The sequence below is a fragment of the Myiozetetes cayanensis genome, unplaced genomic scaffold, assembly GCF_022539395.1.
Source record: "Myiozetetes cayanensis isolate MyiCay16 unplaced genomic scaffold, myiCay2020 scf5-8, whole genome shotgun sequence".
In the NCBI taxonomy this organism is placed as follows: domain Eukaryota; kingdom Metazoa; phylum Chordata; class Aves; order Passeriformes; family Tyrannidae; genus Myiozetetes; species Myiozetetes cayanensis.
The window spans coordinates 32,263,517-32,278,360 of NW_026087742.1; the positions used below are offsets into that span (position 1 = coordinate 32,263,517).

A 14,844-nucleotide genomic window follows, 5' to 3' on the forward strand; every position below is an offset into this window, starting at 1 on the left:
TTGGTGTAGAAATAAGTTTATCATGTGAGTAATAGCTGCTTTCAGAACAGAAGTGTTTTGTCAGTGAAGTGAAGCCTTCGTTAAATAACTTCAACTGAAGTTGGGATCAAGTACCTGTAATGATTAATGCTACAAAACTACAGGTTTGTAACACTACCATGTGGTGTGGTGTTGGTTGAGAATTGAATCTTATTGACACACCAGTACCTCAAGGCTTTTGACATAAACCCAACCTTCTAGCTTGTTACTCTGAAAATTTTTGTTCTTAGCTCAAATTTTAGAATATTTCTGAAATAATATCCCTTAACTCTGTTAGTGTGATTTTGATGCAGCACAGCTCTGCTGGGTGAATAAAAGGCAAGAAAACTTCAGTAGGACAGTTATTCTATTAAATGCCTCGTGGATTAGAGAAAAAAAATAAGTTAAATGTCTCATCGTATAACCAGATTAGTTTAACGACTAATAATTTGTAGATGCCCAGCAAGTGAACTGCAGAAGTGGCCAACTGTGTTCTTGAGGGTCTTTTGGGAGAGTATCATATCCGTGGACTCCTATATTCTTTTTCAGCATTTTTGTAGCTAAACTAGTGTTAGGGTGGATTCAGACTTTGTCTACACAACTTTGCACTGATGGGACCAGCAGCGTGTTCATAGTTATTTTGATTCGGCAGCTGGGGAAGGTAACAAACGTAGTGTACAGGAAGCAATCTTACAGGTTATGTCAAGCAGCTTTTATCATGGGGTATAAATGCCAGCGTGAAATACAGAATGACCAGTGCGCTCTGTAATGCATTTTGAAACTGTCCTGGCTCATTCAGACTTTACTCAGGACATTTGCTACTGGGAATCTCTGCAATGTTGGTGCGTTTTACTACCCTTGTGTTTATTTTTTCCTAAAAGCAGTAGTAGGGACCATAGTTCTAGGTCCCTTTCTAAGGGTGGCCCTTTCTAAGTGGCAGGCTTTTCCCTTGGTACAGGAATGCTGGGACAGGCAGTTTTGTTAGTGCCATAGTGCTGTGCCTGGGCATTCCCTGGCTGCTGGTTCCTGTGTCTTTCTTGGGCCAGCAGCTGTTCTTAAATTATATTTTTTGTAGAGTGTTTTCACCAGGGTCAGTTTCTTGAATGGGTTTACCCTGTGATTGCCCAAACAGCTGGTTGGCAGGATAGGAGGAGTACCATCACCAGTATTAGTCAGGGAAAAGCTGCTTGGAATGGGGATTGCTTTGGTAGGACTGCTTCTGGCTGTTAATCCAAGCCTGACGGAGTGCCAAAAGCTGTGCTAGAGATGGGCATCTGCTTTAAATGTAACCTGACTTGTAAGACCATTAGTGCATGTTGAACTCCTAATTTGGCTCAGGTAGAGTGTCGGTAACACTTTGACTTTGATTGCATAATGACCTCATGTTAACTGCCCATACGGTTCTCAGTTTTCAGCTTTTCCTGAATTGTGTCAGCTCTGCATTGCTGTGCTTGTGCTTTCAGAGGCAGTCAGGGAAGTGCTGTCAGACCTTGGTTTGGGGAACAGGAGGACTAGCATGGATGTTTGTGCTTAAACAAGTGCTTCAGGTCATTGCAGCAAGAGATTGAATGGGCTCAGTCGGATAATTCCTTGAATGGGCTCTAATGTTCCTTTCATTTGTTTGCAGAATATTGTAGAAAGATTGCATATCTCATATAATAAAGGCTTTTCACCCATTTTCTATTTTCTTTTCTCTCCTCTCCTTAAATGCTTTCAAAGTGTTACTGCTGTGTGTGATTTGATGCTGTCTGGATTTTTTCAGCCGTCACAGATGGGAGGCATACCAGTAATGACACAGCCAACTTTAATATACAGTCAGCCAGTCATGAGACCACCAAACCCTTTCAGCCCTGTACCGGGAGCACAGGTGTGTATATTCAAATTATTGCTGCTGGGAATGAATTGCATGAGGCAGTTTCTTTGAAAGTATTTTAATATTTCATTGTGCTGGACAAATGTTCTGCACAAACACAGTGGTCCATGGTTGGCTTGCTTCTTACCTGCTTGTATCCAGGTTGGCAGCCTCAAGCTTGCGTTACAAAAGCAAAGAGGGTAATTTTTTTAAGGCATTGTTTTTCTAGGAATGTGACATCGCTTTAGTGAAAGGATAAGAAAACTTGATGTCTGTGCTCTTTACTGAAGATAGGCCTTTTCCCCAAAATCCAATTCCGTGCTGATTTATGTCAGTATATAACCAAGTGTAAGGTGCCTGCTTGCACGACAGCATTTTGCAGGGGCTCAACAGGTTGTATGGAGCCTTTAATGTCTATGACTGTATTAATGGCTCTGAAAGTTGGTGAAACCTCAACCCAACACCTGGTTGTTGGTTCTGACCACCTCAGTGGGAGGCCCTTGGCACGTACATCTAGTTTTAACCGTGGTAGTCTCCAGCAGCTTTTATATTCCTCCATGGTTTTGCAGGAGTCCGTATTTACAGCATAGTGAAGATGTGCAATAGCAATAGTGGCCTTTCCTGTTAAGTGTTACCTTAAGTGGAGTGTTCCTTAAGTCACCTGCTGACCTGTTTCTCGGGATATGTTGTGTCCAGATTCATTACCTAACATACTGCAGTGAGTGTGCCAAAGGACAATTCTGAGTGTTAAGAATAATTTCATCAATACTGGAGTTAAATATTTACCTTTTATTGTTTGTTTTAGAAACTTCTGTCACTGGGTACCTTCTGTCTGAATGCACTATTTTAATCCAATAGCCATCTGAAGAGAGGGCTTGTTTTTTATTTGTTTGGTTGTTTTTTTACGGAAGTGGTTTAACAGTGTGGTTTTACTTATCTGTTAAATGCTTCTTTTTCAAAGTTCACCCTGTACGTCATGATTCTATTACAAAAATGAAATATATGTTGTCCCTGTATATTTTGATCTTACTATAAAGAGCTCTGTCTCTAAAGGTGACTATATAAAGGCATGCACATATAACTTAGTTAGGTATAGTTGGTTTATGTGTGGGGTTTGGGACTAGAATGTGGAGAGGGGAGAATTCAGCAGTAAGCTGGAAGGGAAAACAGCCCCAAGCCTTTTCCAGTGCCTCAGTGTGATCCTTTAACAGGAAAGGCTCTGCTGCGTGCTGCCAGCAGGCAGTGTGTCTGTTGTTTTCAAAACACTGCCCTGTGGATAGGTGGGTTTTATTTAATTATTTTTAAATGCTTCATCTCTAAGGGATGCAGTTAGATTTCTTTAGCTAGAAATGCAGTTCTCAATTGACTTCCTTTTGGACTTCTGAGAGCTGCTTTGCACATTCACTATCGCTTAAGTGACTTAGTATCTTTCACATGGGTTTTATACTATTTCAAGGGGAAAAGTAGTGTTTATGACAATTCTTAAATAGAGACCAAATGAAAGGATCCTCAAGGATAAGAGTTTTTTCTACATCAAAAAAATTTTTTTGAAATGATCCTTAAAAAAAAATAATCTGCCTACCTGCCTGATTCAGTTATGAACAGATAGGTGGGTCTGAATAGCTCAGTGAGCCTTTCTGCTTCATTTGACATTGCAAGGCTTGGCCTAGGTTGAATCCCAGCTGGCTGTCATAACAGGAGAAAGAAGAATTAGTCACAAGTGAGGTGTGTGGAGCTATATTTATTCTGCTTATCTGACAACGTTTGGCTCCTGTAAGAATTAATTTGATAGAGAACACACCCTTTGAGTCAGCATTTGCTGTGTGACTGTAAGGGTTTTCCCTGAGACACAGAGTCTGTGTTGCTGGCAGGTCTTGCTTTGGTCTTGCTGTTTAGTTTTCAAAAGCCTGACACCAATAAATCAACTTCAGTGAAACAAAGGCTGCATGTGAGAACTTCTCCATACACTGCAGAGGTGGCTTTTATTAATGTATAGTCCGGAGGGGAGTTACACTATTATCACACTAAATTTACTGTATGCTTAGTCTTGAGGTTCTTCTGAGAGCCTATTTGTCATTTTAGGTTTAGTTAGTGCTCCTGTTGGGCCAGAAATAGAACTAAGAAAATAAAGAAATAAAAGCATGTGTTCTTGGGGTAAGTAAACAAATTTCAATGAATAATGGTTACCTGAGAGGCACACAGTTCAAACTGCTCACATGGATCACTCTAAACACCATTATTTGAATACTAGTTTTGTCTATGGTGTCATCATTGTCAAAAGCTAAATTATTTTTCGTATTTACTTTTAAAGATTATATCACCTCTAGTCTGCTGATAGATCTTGTTTGTTGTCTACAGTAAAGAAACCTGAAGGTACTTAAAAGCATGATGACAGATATGAAGTTGTTGCCAAAAAATTACATTGCCAAGTTGTAGCATGTTTAGAACTCCTCCTGCTCTGTAAACAGACTGAGAAAATGAGCATCATGATGTTATTCCTAATTGGATACTCTTAAGGATTTGTCTTAATAAATGTATTTTTCCTATCTCTAGACATACCTACTTTGCAAGTGTTCTCTTTTCAGCCTTGCAACTTTATTCCTAATTATTGCTGTCAAAAGCAAGGGTAGTTTGGTTTTTAAGGTCTAAATAATTTGAAGTAATTGAGAGTGAGACTAGAACAGTTGTTTTTTTGACAGTCTAGGTGCAGAAGACATAGTTTTAAAAGGTGTGCACCTTTTATCTTTGAAATAATTTATCTTGCATTAGGGTCAGTATTTCCCACTTGAGAAAGAAAACAACAGTTTTCATCATGATAAAATAGCAGGCTTTGCACACTGCAGACTGTTATATTGTGCTACCCACAAAGTGAGAATGGTTGGAGTTGTTTGATTAAATTTTAGCTGGAGAGTGTGTGTGTAAGTCTGAGGAAGGGGCAGACTGAAGCAGTGTCCAGGTAGAGGGATGGCAGATGTGATACAGTACAGCAAACACAGAGCATTTCAGACAAGGCAGATCTGAGCTGATGTGCAGTGGCTGAAATGTGGCTGCCCATTGCAGGGACCAAGTGCCGCAATGTGCAGCTTGAATCGCAATGTGCAGCTTGAATGTTCAGCCGAAATGGTACCGTGGTGGCTGGTATGAAATGGTACAGTCATGACAAATCAGTGGTGTGCCTTGAAGCATCACGTGTTCTGGTGTGATTGTCCCCAGAAGGGACATAGCCTTAGGAGGCGGGAGCAGCTGGCTAATGAAAAATAAAGGATTTAAAATAGAATAAATAAATTACTCAGCCTCCAGCCGGCATCTGTGCAAATTGTAACGCTGCAGTTGTTAACTCACTGAACTGTGCAGGGCAAGTAGCAGGAGTGATTGCCTGGGTGATGGAGAAAAGGTAAATGTGCAAATGAGTAAGTGGGTTCTGTGGGTGGGTGTGTTTTGTGGTTGTTTTTTGATTGGGTGTTGGGGTTTTTTTGGAGGGGGGGAGGGGATGTTTGTTTTGTTTTGTGGGGTGTTTGAAACTGTAAGAACAGGTATGAAGTTCAGGATGGACTTATGCCAGAAAGTAGACTTTACAGATGCTCACTTTGGCACATTATTCTAAAAAATATACTAAAACAGCTTGACAGACTTGTTCTGTGAGAAACCAGAATGCACCTAATGATGGGAGTCAGCCCAGCACTCACTTATGGATGGGTTCTTTGTTCTTGCTGCGAGGGAGTTTTGTCTTTGTTGGAGGCAGTGAGAGATGCTCTTGGAAGTGAGACTGAGCTGTCTGAGCACTGCGGTGTGTTACATTCCAGATCACGCAAGCACCAGGCAGTAAGGGCACTAAATCCACAGTGCCAGGTGCATCAGCACTACAGACACTGGTGACCAGCACTGTTGTTTTAAATATTTCTCTTTAGAAACTGCTAAGGTAGGTCCTGGTTTTCAGATCTGTTTAGAAACAGTAATCTAGAGAGGTGCGATGTAGGAAACTGCCTAACTATACTTGCCAGATACTTTTTTGGCCCTCCTTTTTAATAATTAGAGGAGTCTTGTTAGAATACATATTTACTGTAAGATGCTGTCTTGTCTAAATTTGACTGTGGCATACAGGTAGCATTATCAGGGTTTTTTTTCCCAGATTTTAACCTGAACATTTCCTGACATTTCCCCTGTTACTGGTTTCATGCTGATGTTGCACAAATGTCTCTTAACCTACCAGTCTTCCACACTGCTTTCAAACTGGGACATTATTTTGGACTTGATATCAGTTGGAGATTTGCCAACTCAGTTTAACAAGACTTATAAAATGTGACTTCAAGGCATTTAACCATGAAGAGAAAGAATGTCTCCTGAAATCAAGTGGCAGCAGGCATGCCTTGCTGAAGTTAGGACTCTATTGGACCATATCATTAGTCTGGCTCAAATCCCAGAGAGTGGTGGGGTGTGTTGGGCTATGGCTTTCCAAAGGGAAGAACCAGGTTTAAGAGGGGAACATCTGACATCCTGAAACTGCTTCTCAAGCATTTTCCATTCTGTTTCATGATTCTTCCATAATCTGTTTATGGGGACTGGATCCAAGTACCCCGTTGGGAGTGGGGTTCCGGGAGGAGATGAAGATTCCAATGCAGAGCAAGAGTGCGCTGACCCTGAAAGAACTCCTCCTCCTCTTGTGGATACACATTCATGTGAAAAATCTAAATGTGCAGTGGCAGTATTTACACTCTGAGCACTTCTGCAAGCAGTTCCCATAAGCACGTTCCCTGTCACGCATGGGTTAGCAGGCACCCGGTATTTCCAAAGGAAATAGATCTTCATGCCATGTTCTTTGCAGTGGTTAGGGAGTGCAGGTATACACTGGTGCTCAGTGCCTCAGTTCTGAACAAACTGTTCCAGTGACAGAACCTGAACTGGAGGATGCTGACTTTTATTTGTAACTGCAAAAACATGCATGTTCTGTCCGGGGGGAGGGCAAATAGAATTTAATAGAGCACCATTTATAACTGGGAAAGTACTAACAAAGAAGGAAAAAAAAATCAACAAACAGCAGATCCTCTGCAAGTACAGCCTGCAGATTATTGGTCCCTTCCAGCAGTAGCAGCTGGAATGCCAATATTAGCCACTTCTAAATTATGTGCTTTATGTGGCCAAGTTTGTAGTGTGGTGCTTTAATACGTGGCTGCAGGATGTGATTTTTGTGAGTGTATAGACTGTCATTCACAGTCTGCAGTTCTCACCTAAAACAACAGCAGTTTACAAACCCAGCTCTTTTCCTTTTTTTTCCTTTTTTGTTTTTTTCCTACTCACAGAATATATCCCATGTTCTCCTTCTAGGTCCCAAATTGAGAATTATCCATTCTCTGCTCTCCAGCCTCTTTTTATATGCATCTTATTTTGACAGGAAAAGATACTGAGAGCTATTTCTTCTGGAGAAACCATGTGGAGAGCTGCCATGCTCTGGCCAGACCCCAGCCTCGTCTCTCCCTGTCAGTCCGTAGTTTTCCCAGTTAAGCTGGGAGAGTATTAACCTGTTTCACAGAAATCAGGCTGAGTGTTTTGTATCTTCTTTTGAAGAAAGCTGCTGTGAAAGTTTGAGGTTATCTGCTTGTTTGGCAAATGCCACTGGCTTTTCCTTTCTGGAGAGTCATGTCCAGCTTGTTTCTGCATTACACCAACCATTGAAGAGGCTTTGTTTTCCATATGACCAAACACCTTGTTTTAGTAGTTGATTTCTGCCAAGTTTGCCTCTTAACCTCCCCTTGTCCTTTCATTACACGTTCAGCTTTCATATTCTGTCATTCTGAGACCTTGTTTTCTTTTTCTTTCCCTTTCTCTGTCGTCTTTCCTACTAGCTGTCTGCAGCATCCAGCCCTTCCAGTCAGAGTCCTCACAGAGCCTCAGGAAAGGATCCCTTTGCAGAGCTCTCTCTCCAGGATTTCTTGTAGAACAACTTAGGTATTGTCCATTACTCTGGGGAGATGCTGGTGTTTGTGATATGAAACAAAGTTCTAATTCAAGTTTTATTAGGATGGCTAGAACTGTTTCTGAAGGAAATACAAACAAGTCGTGTTGAGTTGGAAGCATTGTGGAAGTGACTTGGAAACTGTATTTAACTGCAGGGTTTTAAAGGCTGACTGAGTTTTTTTGCTTCAGTCCATTGGAAATGAAGTTTGATAGTTCCCTTACGAGCGGCGGGAGCAGGCTCATGTGGTACTTGCTGCAGTTAGGAAGAAGGAAATGGTGCTACCTGGTGTTCACCATTCCGTCAGGAAAATTATCAGAGTTCATGGTTAGCAGCAAAGACCTGAGTGCCGCTGGCAGACTGCGCTTCCCCGCATGGTCTGACCAAAGAGTTCACTTCTTGCAGGAGGAGGTGCTCGGTTCACGTGTGCGAGGGTTCAGTTTTGGTACAGATGTGCACTGGAGGACTTGTGTTCTTTTTTATCAGCCAGGGGCAGGTGGGAATTACATACTAAAATGAGCGAAAACATGAAAAAATTCAAGAGTTCATAGTATAAAGAAAGAGCAGGCTTATTGCACTCAGCAGCTGCTTTTCTTGGTGCACTTCTTCTGGTTCAGCATGAAAAATGACTTTTGAATTCTCTTCATAATGGCTTTGGTCTGTGTTAGGCTGATGACAGTGTCGCATGGATAACTAGGGGACTTTTTAATGTCAACACAGGGATGTTCCAAAGGCTGGTGTAGTTGGAAAAACATCCTGATGGCTTTTGGTTGTTTCCTGGCCCTGATTTTGTAAAATTTCTTATTTCCATTCAAACCTTCAGATCATGGGGTAGCTTGAGCATTGGAAGAATGGAAATGTTTGAAGGAAACAGGTTTATAGTGAAGTCCTACTTCTGTTGGATGCTAACCCAAGGGTTTTTCATCTTTCCAGATTCAGTTTATGTAACTGTATTACATGGAAGAAAAAGGAACATTTCCAAAAAGATGTGCTCAGCAGTAAACCCCCACTTCCAGGAAAAAATGAACTTCAGTCTCTCAAACTCTCCTCTTCCATTAAGTGATGCAGCGAAATGATGAAGACCAATGAAGGAAGCTGGGACACCTCCATAAGAAGACATGAGTACACAACACAAAGCCAAGAATTGCCGTGAATTAAGACCAAGATCTATTTTTTGTCCTGGTGACTAACATGTCAATACCCTCAGCTTCTAATAATGTCCTTAATTGGTAATGTACGAAGAGAAGCCTTTACTCTGGAAACTGAGATTGGTGTTTGGAAATGCTGTCTGGAGTGGAGATGTGTCCTTTACCGTAACTCAAAACAAGACTCTGGGCAGGGGAGGGTCAAATCCTAACTCTTAATTCTGCAGTTACCTTTTCTTCAGTCCTCACAAACGTAGGCACAGCAGTAATGGAAATTAACTTTTTTTAAAAATTATATATTCAGTTTGCAGTAGACATTCCTTATGTATTATTGTTTGTATTTATTTATGATTATCAATTTAACATTAATATTGTATCAAAAAAACCTCCTTATGAAAATGAGTATGGATGTATACAGTATGTCTGATTTTTATCCACAAAGAATGAATCTGATTCAGAATGCTTTTCAGCTGACATACAGAGCACTAAATATTTTAAAGGTCTGAATCTAATGAATTCTCAGCATATATGGGAATTAGGGAAGAGCTGTAAAATGCATTAATCCTTATAGTCAATTCTGTGCCTAGGATTTTGCAAGGGAACAGTTAACTGACTAGAAGAAGCACTACATTTTTAATTCAGCATTAGTGCATTGGGAAGGAACTTTATTGCTTTGTGCTTGGCATGTTATTATTTTTACATTTGACATAAGGCCTTTCCAAAATGAATGTGAGGAATTGCTTTCACTTTAAGACTTTCCTTCTTTTCTGTAAAAAAAAAAAAAAATCAAGGTGTTGTGTGTTGGGGGGGAAAGCCTTTTCAGTTGGCTCGTGCCATGTTTATGATCACGTACCTTTTAAAAGTAAAAAAAAGGGGAAGTAGCTTCCTTACATATGTCTAGTGGGTATTTAGTTCACGAAGAATAAAGTAGCACTGTTGATCGGTGCTTTGTGTAAATACATCATAATTTTTGGGTGGAGTGGGGCCTTCAGAAGGATAGTCAATAATGTGAAAGCAATTCTGTACATGAATTAAGCATACTTGCTGCATTGTCTCTGCAGATTCTATTTTTGTTTAAAATATTAAAATGTATGTTAGCAAAAATGGGTGGATTTTCAAATAAAATGCAGCTTCCACAGAAATTTTGTTACGGTATGAAAGTCTGAGGTGCTTCTTTTCTTTTTGCTGCTTAAAATGTGCACTGATAATTGCTTTGTTTACTTAATAAAATACCAAATGTATTTCATATGTGCATATTGTATTGCAGGAAGTGCAGCACTGTGAACCTGTGACTGACAGGATCCATACAGCACCTTCCCGGGGCTGCCGCTGTAGATGCCTTCAGTTCCAGTAACAAGTTCTCTCATTCTTCCTGATCTAATATGGTATTTTACCAGCTTCTAATTTTTCAAAATATTCATGGAAATAAACTTGTACTATTCATAACTGAGCAAGAAGCATAAATATGCCCCCCCAAATTCCTTAATATTCTAGCAGAAGGTAATGCTGGAAAAGGTGTGGGCAGTTTGATGGGACCATCCTCTCTAATTAGACACAGGGAGGGTTGATAAAAATGGAACTTGGCTCCTCACAACCACCTCAGGCTTGTCCTGAAGGCATACACCCTAAAATGGTCAGAACAGGTTGGTAGATTAAAAGTTTCTTTCTAAAAGTGTGAATAAAGAAACCCTGAAGCTGTTAAGAGTACATAATGCACATGCCCCGATCTGGGGAGTTTGATATGGGGTTTCCTTAAATCTTTGTCTTCCTACCACTGAGACTTTGTGTGGCACTGTGCCCTCTAAGAAAACTCAGTTTTTGCGTGTGGTCAGAATATAAAAGATGTGAATTATCTGAATCGGGGGTCAGCTGGAAAAAAGGTGCACATCTGTGGCCTGTTAGCTAAACCTGTAACTGCCAGGGTACAGACTGTTCTGAAGCAGTCCAGAGTTTGTGTGAAGGATGAAGGTAGACCTTCCTCCTCCTCCATGGCCCGGTGTGCTGGGTTATGATAAAAACAGACTCCAACCTTCTCTTCTCTTTAGGTCTGTGGTGCTCTCTGCAGAGTGGTTTAAGTCTAGTTTGAGGCTTTTGACTGCAAATAGATTTGTGTTCCTAGAGCTCTTTGTTCTCTTGGACCCCTTTTTGTGCGGCTTTGGACTTGAGGCTGCAAATCAGGAAGATGACAGAAAATTCCCAACATGCTAAACCACCTCTTCTGCAAGGATGACGAATTCCTGTTATCCTTTGCTGCTCACTCACTGTTTCTCTGAGTTCCTTAATACAGCTGCTGTGCAGGTTAAACTTCCTTGTTGAAGGCCTTGCTTGTAACCCTTGCTTTTTGGTTTACTCCTGGGAGACAAACTGGCTTGAGAATTTTTCTGATCATTCCTTTCCATTTACTTTGTTCACAATGTTTGCTTTTGGTACCACTGGAATAATACTCAGTTTAGCTTAATTTAAAAAGCATAGCACATAGACATGCTTCTTTTGAATTACTGGCCATTTTCAATAATGGGGATTGTAAAAACCTGATCCTCTTCAGAATTGAGTTCAAAGGCTGTTTAATCTGGAGGAGCAAACTCTGTCTAGGGAAGCTGCCTGCTCTTAGCAAGCAAGGGAGGATGCAGTGCTTGGTTAGAGGGATGTTGTTGCATTTAGAGCTTTGTGTAGGAAACTGATGTTTCAGAATAGCCACAGTATTTTTAATTTTTTTTTTAATCAGAGAATTATATAATTAAAGCAGTTGGATTTACCCCTTGAGACATTTACTCTTGCCAGAACAAGAACCTGAACTTTGTGTGTTTTCTAAAAGCCCAAATGTAGAATCTTCATCTGGAGGCAGATCTAAATTCCTTTGCTGCTTCTGTTCTTTGTTTCAAAGTCACAAACTAAACCGAGCTGTACCTCGGGACATGTTTAAAAGCTGTCTTTGCATGACTTTGTGACATCAGAGGGTCTATTTAGCCAGCTACTCGAATAAGTCACAGACTCTGCCAGCTGCCAAACAGCCCTTCAGCAAGAAGAAGGGACAGGGTGAAACCCTGCGTCTTTTATTAAAGTGCCTATTTCCAGAGCCTGACATGAATTTGGTAGCAACATAAATGAATTGCAACTAGAAGGCCATGACACAAGTGAGAGAACGATTGTGGCAGACAAATTAGAATTAAATGCTAAAAACACTTGAGAACGATAGTAATTGCTGATGGGAGCAGAAGATTGACAAGATAATGGGAGGGGTAGTGAAGAACTGTGCTAAATACAGACAGAAAAACAACACTAATGGAAGCATATGTGACCATATGTGAACTGAAGAAGAGCTTTCTCCCTGGCCTGTTGGCAATCTGGTGACTTGACCTTTGGAGCTCTTACACCGCAGTGGAGAGAGCAGAAACGGGCTTGACATCTCCCACACAATTTGCCCAGCAAGAGAAGTCTTTGAAGAAAATTGCTGATGTTTTCCATGTTCAAACTGGAGAGCGAAGGGACATGGCTGCTGATCTGTCCGCTACAACCTGGCTAGATCAGGAGAGTAAGTGATGAGAGAACCCTGAGCAGGTTCACTGAAGGTGTAACGTTGCTGCCACCCACTCAGCACCCTTTTTGTATCTGAAGGTTGAGTAATACTATATCCATTTCACTTGTGGGAGATGGCCTGCCCAAGATAACAGCTCAGTCTGAGTGAGTAAAACACATTTACTTCTTTTCTTGCTTCTCTGATGATGAAATTTCCTGAGGCGAAGATCAAAAAGCCTTGGAACAAAGAGCCAACTTCCTTAAATTTCTGTTGTGTGGGGCGATAATGGTACAGAGAACACACTGGATGCAAGCATATTGCTTTGGATATCCGGCAGCTGTGGTGCATGAGGAGCACTGGGCCTCGGGTTTATTTTCATAGCGTGGATCTCTGCTTTGTTCACGGTGGTAACTGCTGAACTTGCCCTTGCCAGCTACAGCAATGGCCCAAGGACTGTTTTTTTAGAAAAGCAGTATTTGATACAATTTTAGCTCCTTGCTTCACTTTTAGTGATTAAAGTGAGGAATAGATCCAGCACCATGTTAAATCCCAGTTTAATCCATGGCTCAGTGGAGGTGTTCAGTGGGCCGCATATGGGAATAGTTGTTGGCATCTTATTATTGTGTCGTGTCCTAAAACAGCATGGTGTTTGTGGGATAGTGCAGAACATGAGCTCTGAAGTGTAGTATTACAAAAAAACATCCTTCCTTTCACAGTGGACTCAAAATCCGAGGGAAATTATTTTTTCAGAGGAACATCCAGCTGCAAAACATCAGTGGCTAAAGATGCTAACACCATTAGACTCTGTTTTGTGCTTGTCTTTAGTGTAACTTTTCAGTCCATTAATATTTGCCTTGACCTTATTTTGGCAAACTCCTTTTAGCCCACAGAAGCAGAGTGTTTAATAACTTCTCTCTCAGAAAGCAGCCAAACAAGAACAAATGCTGCAGAACAAGTCTCTTACCCTCGTTTCCCAAAACATGCAGGTCTGAACCTGTGGAAAGAGTAGCCTTGTTATATAACCTGGCTGCAGCAGAAGCTGCAAACCTCTCAAGAACTAGACCAAAAGCGAAGTACCCACATTCCCTGCAGCTCAGTCTGGGGGAGATCATACTTGCACAGCCGGACTATAAAGCACTATAATCCAGTTGCTTGGCTCCACAGGGAAGTTGCTCAGAGAGGGTTCAAGCCAGCAGTATGCTGAGATAAGCACCTCCTTTCATCACTGGAGTGGATACAGGCTGTCAGCGCACCCCACCCCATTGTGCTTTTTAGGTATTCCATGGATTAATGTGTTTCTCAGTTCCAGGTCATGGACCTCAGTTCTATTAAAATAGCTTTTGTATCTGTGCAACTTCAGTAGTGCTTGTATTTCTTTAACTTAATTCCAAGGAATACTTGCTTTTTTTTTTCTTCCTGTTAAAAGTGCAAGTTTCTTAGAGCTGTGTTCTAGTTAAATACATAACCCCAGCTCAACTGAGGCTTTGCTTGGACTATAGTTGTGGGGACACATGGACACCTTCTTGTGTCCTGTAGTTTTCTTGTGCAACAAACACAGTAAAGGTATTTCATAATGCTGAGACTGTAAGGATGGCTCCTGAAAGCTTTGCCCTAACTGGAGTAGTGAACTCGCATTATTTTAAGTAGAGGTTGGAAGCACTGGCTGTGCTGCAGGAAAGAGGGCTGATCAGCCCTCTGTTCTACAACATGCTGCTCATTTCTGAGGATTTTGCCAGTAACAAATTTATCAAATCCAGATGCCTTGTGCTGGAGACGCAGCTTTCTCCATATGAAAGCCTCACACTGGCCTTAAAGTTAATCCTGTAGAAATCAAGGGGATTTGGGACACTCCGCTACATATGTTTTGTGCAGGCTGTTGCTTGTGCAGGCTGCCTGTGGCTTGTACCTTAATTAGCATGTTTGGGATTTCTTTTTAACTCCCTCTCACCCACACAGGCACTTAGGGGAAAAGGCTAAACAGAGACTGGAGGAGGTGAAGGCTCTTTTTTCCATTGTGAAGGTTTATGTTGTCCTGCCACATGTCCTGCACATGGTGCCTTATGGGCGTAAGCCATGAGAAGCCTAGAGATGGGCCCTGCATTTATACCACTAGAAAATGTAAATCCCCTTTGGGGAGTGGTGGGAAGGAGAGGCCTTTCTTTTACTGAAAAGCTGTTCAGCATAAGCCATATTCTAATTCTGCATCTAAACAAGGAGCTAAACTAATCACTGAGCAGAACTAAACTCCCAAGTCAGCCATTTCATGGGGCTTGCCCTGCACTCAAAGCAAGGCAGCATAGCTGAGGGGAGGCTTCTGTTATGCTGCAAACGTGACTACCTCACACATCCGGATCCCCCTTCC

The 14,844-nt window shown here is 41.4% G+C and overlaps 1 protein-coding gene across 9 annotated transcripts in view; it reads left to right on the forward strand.

Annotated features, from left to right (window-relative positions):
* Positions 1-10,206, forward strand: part of PICALM (phosphatidylinositol binding clathrin assembly protein) — a 67,030-nt gene extending 56,824 nt beyond the window's left edge. For 6 of the 9 annotated variants that reach the window (XM_050332311.1, XM_050332312.1, XM_050332314.1 and 3 more), the window contains 3 exons: positions 1,781-1,885; positions 7,711-7,813; positions 8,754-10,206. In XM_050332311.1, the coding sequence (XP_050188268.1) occupies positions 1,781-1,885; positions 7,711-7,803 (198 nt within the window). In that variant the 3' untranslated portion in view covers positions 7,804-7,813; positions 8,754-10,206. The remainder of the gene's footprint in view (positions 1-1,780; positions 1,886-7,710; positions 7,814-8,753) is intronic. The other 3 variants (XM_050332315.1, XM_050332313.1, XM_050332320.1) reach the window with 1 other exon arrangement.
* The last annotated feature ends 4,638 nt before the right edge of the window (positions 10,207-14,844 follow it).